This window comes from Paracoccidioides lutzii (assembly GCF_000150705.2).
Source record: "Paracoccidioides lutzii Pb01 unplaced genomic scaffold supercont2.31, whole genome shotgun sequence".
NCBI lineage: Eukaryota > Fungi > Ascomycota > Eurotiomycetes > Onygenales > Ajellomycetaceae > Paracoccidioides > Paracoccidioides lutzii.
In genome coordinates, this window is record NW_015440977.1 from 279,141 (window position 1) to 283,508 (window position 4,368).

General features: G+C 52.6%; 1 protein-coding gene across 1 annotated transcript; it reads right to left on the minus strand.

Moving 5' to 3' along the window:
• Positions 1-3,626: 3,626 nt before the first annotated feature.
• Positions 3,627-4,124, minus strand: PAAG_12538 (hypothetical protein; the record flags this gene model as incomplete). Its single annotated transcript, XM_015848016.1, has 1 exon — positions 3,627-4,124. The coding sequence occupies one exon, from the start codon at positions 4,122-4,124 to the stop codon at positions 3,627-3,629; it is 498 nt and encodes a 165-aa protein (XP_015702387.1).
• Between the last annotated feature and the right edge of the window lie 244 nt (positions 4,125-4,368).

Consider the following 4,368-nt stretch of genomic DNA (forward strand, 5'->3'; position numbering starts at 1 on the left):
CAAAAGCAACGTAGCCAGGACACAGGAAAGGCCAAGAGGAGAATACTGGCGGAGGCAAGATAGCAGAGGCCTCAGTGGGGAAAGATATCTTTAAGATGATCAAATGGGCCCATTCAACTGGCTCCTTTCATTCCCCCCCTCTTGTAGATGAAGAGACTGGGCGAACGCGAACAACCCCTAGAGAGAAAAGAGACCTTCTGCAACAGGTGCTCTTACAGAAGGCTGCAAGCAGAGAGGATATCCCAATCAGCTGGTCCAACCCACCATCTGTCAAATTACCTTTTCCTGTTGCCTCAGCACATGAGATACAAAGTTCTCTGCTGAACACAGGTAATACCACTCCAGGAACTGATGGAGTGCCAACAGAGGTGCTACGAAAGGCATGGCCACATATTAAGGTATCAGTGGAAAGGCTGTTCAGAGCCTGCCTTAGGGTTGGCTGGCACCCAACCTCCTTTCGAGATGCCACACTGGTTGTGCTGCCTAAGGTCAACAGAGATCCAACACTCCCGCGATCCTACAGGCTTATAGCCCTTCTCTCAACGTTGGGGAAGGGACTGGAACGCCTGGTAGCCCGTAGGCTGGCCTGGACAGCTATACAAGAGAAGATTGTCCACCCCCAGCATTTTGGAGCCCTCCCTGGGCGGGCTGCCTCAGACCTAGTGGCAGCGATGGTTCATGATATAGAGGAAGCCTGGGCCCATGGAAAAGTAGTCTCTCTTCTTACTCTGGACATCAAGGGTGCTTTTGATGCTGTACTCAGAGGAAGGATGCTACAGAGATTGCAAGAACAAGGCTGGCCACCAAATTTAATTAGATGGGTGGAAAGCTTCATGACAGGACGCACAGGCAGGATCAGATTGGATGGACTCCTGGGAGAGCTCTTTGATATCCCAGCAGGGCTTCCACAAGGCTCGCCAGTCTCACCTATTCTATTCATGCTGTTTATTCAGCCTCTGTTCTTTCTAGGAACTATACAAAGAAGACGTGCACGCTTAGGCTACGCAGATGATCTAGGACTGCTTAGTGCTGGAACCACTCTTGAAGGGAATGTTGTTACTCTCCAGGAGGATTTCAAGTTGCTAAATGATTGGGCCAGCAAAGAAGGGCTGACATTTGATTTTGCCAAAACTGAGATAGCACACTTCACACGGCGCAGAACCCTTTCAAACCCCTCAATTGACCTTGAAACAACATCTGGCACTCACTCTATTACAGCAAAGGCAGTGAAAAGCTCCATAAGATATCTAGGAATCTGGCTAGATAGAAAACTGAGCTTCAAGAAACACGTGGAGACCATGGCGGCTAAGGCACGACAGGTGTCTAATGGCATACGAGCACTAAGCAACACAGCAAGAGGTGCCCCAGTACAACTGCTTAGACAATCCATTCAGGCCTGTGTGCTCTCTGTGCTCTGCTATGGAGCAGAGGCCTGGTGGCCTGGAGCCACACGAATGGAGAAGGGAAAGGAAATCTCCAATCAAATGGATTGCCTAGTCAGAAAGCTAGATCTAGCCCTTAGAGATGCTTTGCAAGGGGCACTGCCAGTCTACAAGACCACACCCATTTCAGCTCTACACCGTGAGCTAGGAATCATGCCAATGAAAGAGACACTAGACAACCGGCGTGCTGTATTTGCAGTAAGAATCAAAAAGCTTGACAAGAGGCACCCGCTAGTGAGACGCTCTAATAAAGTAGCTACCACCAAACCCTATACCACACGTCTGTCTAGAGCGTCCAGTCATGCTGGTGGGATAGAAGCATATGACCCTCTACTCACGCCCCCTTGGATGAGATTTCCCAGGAAAGAAGATCTGCAGATTGGGTATGAGGCAGGCCGCACAAAGGAACAGGCAGCACAAGACTTTAAGAGCTGGCTACAACAACGCAATCCCCTGGATCTGGTGGTCTTTACTGATGGTTCACAGATAGAGCACCCTCAGCGTGTGACTGGTGCAGGATGGGCTATATGCTGGGGTAGCAAACACCGTCTAATCTCCACAGGAAACCTGCCAATGGATAAAGCAGAGGTCTTTGACGCAGAGGCAATGGCAGCCCTGCAGGGCCTAAAGGAAGCCACCACCTTGCCTCAGGCGAAGTTTGCCAGCAACGTCTACATTTGCCTAGACAATTTGGAGGTAGCATGAGCCCTTGGATCCGTGTCAAACACCTCTAGCCAGCAGGTCTTCGCGCAGTTTCTGAAAGCCATAAAGGCCTGGCAGAGCAGGGATAGGCTCCCATTGGCCACCCAGAGCAGGGTGGTCATTAGATGGGTCCCAGGCCACGCAGGCGTGGCTGGTAATGAAAAGGCAGATCTTGAAGCCAAAGCAGCCGCAGCGCAGGCAGCAAGTGCAAGCATGGTACCTCAACCTGACAGCATAGGCACTCTAGCTTATATAAAGTGACACACTATGGAACAAACCACACGGGCCTTTGAGAACTACTGGGCCAAAAATCAGCCCAAACGCTATATGGAGCTGGAGATCCCACTAAAGAGAGCCTCAACAGAGGTAAAACTTTCATGCTTCACATTAGGAAAGCTCTATGCCGCCCGATCAGGTCATGGAGACTTTGCAGCCTACCACAGCCACCTTAAGCATGAAGATGCAGAGTGCTACTGCCGGTGCGGACATAGCAAAACTCCAGAACATTTCTACTATTGCACTCTTGCAAGAAAAGCAGCAAAGCGGTGCTGGCCTATCTACAATCTCCGTGAGACACTGGCAACCTCGCGTGGGGCCCTAGAATTCAATAACTGGCTAAGAGAAACAGCCTTCTATCAGAATATCTGTCCAATGCGCCGTCGCGCACCTCCAGATCAGATCCCACAGACCATTCTCTCCTCTGTCTTGCCCCTGTCTTCCTCACCACCTCCTCCTCCTTCCTCTCTTTCCTCTCCTTTCTTTCCTTCCTTGCCTTCCTTCCTATCCGCCTCCCCTACCTCCCTCCCACAAACCTAAAACCTCTCAAAACCTCTGCTCTATGGCAACCGACCCATGGGCTCTGCCGGTGCAGCAATACGCAACCCATTTTTGCCTCATTTGTAAGATAGCTACTAGATAGGTAGTCGCCTACGGGCGTAGCTCTACCCGCCCTATAGTTTGACGCGGACTCTACTAGATCACGTGCCCTTAAGGCACGTGGACTAACCGGGCGTTAAATAAAAACACACACACACACACTCTACCCCCACAAGCTCAGCATCACGTGGTTTTCAGCCCGCTGTCTATTGGTCACATGGTCACCAGCCAATGAGCGAGCGGGCATTGACCCTGTTCCCCACTTAGTCATTCATTACCTATTCCATGGTATCCCAATCACAATGCGTGGACGTTTCTCGGATTGAAAACTTGCGGCTTAGATGGCCCCCCTCCCAGCAGGAGAACAGCCTCCCTTATTCCTCTCTCTCCCTTCTCTCCCTATCTTCTCTCCCTATCCTCTCCCTCTCTCTATCTAAACCCAACCTCCTTTCCTACGGAGGATATTCCCCAGCATCACGGCAATTCCTATTTTGAGTGAGCGGCCACAGAGACGAGAGAACCCATTGCAGCCGGCCTGCCTCGTATAGCAAGATGCGCTCTTGCGGGTCCTCTGCTGCGTTGGATAAAGCTCTGGCTTATTGGCTTCTACCTCTCCGTCTTCTTCTCCCACTGCGGATGGTGCTGGCGCTGTTGCTGCTGGCTGCGGCCGTTATTACTCCCGAGCATACATAGTCGTCGAGGCTCCTGGTGCTGTCCCCCATATAGCAGCGCCTCTTGCCCTCTAAACCATTTCTTCCCGGTCTCCCCGGTCTCCCCGTTCTGCCCATTCTGCCCATTCTGCCCACACTGCCCACCGCCTGCGCCCACGTGGTCTCTCGTCCTGGCTGCTGCCCTGGGCTGCTCTCCCCAGGGTAGGCATATAGCTAAAGAACATGATAGCGTCATCTCCCACGTCGGCTGCGCTTCTGCGCACTGATTCTGCCCGTTCGCCGGCCAGTAATATAGCCTTCCCTGCTTGCACTCATTACTACGGTACCACAACCCCCCCCTCCGGCAAAAGCAAGACCAACGACCAACCCCCTGCTCCCCCAACAAGCCACCCTCATCCACATCTGCCTCCGCCTCCTTCCCCAAGTATCTCATGGCCCCGACGCCCCTTGTCCGATCCTCAGCACAGTTTTGGCGTCGAGGAAATACGATCCGCCTTACGGAGGCAGACCGTGACGCCGGGACTCAGTACTCGCGCCCCCCACCCCGCAACTAAGCCTGCCCCTCCCCCGGCCGTCTCAGCGCTAACGAGACAATCACGATGTAACAAATGCCCTTCGGTCCAACAGAAGGCCAGAGGAGTATACCTTCCCAGGCCGATTCGCAATGCCATCGACGC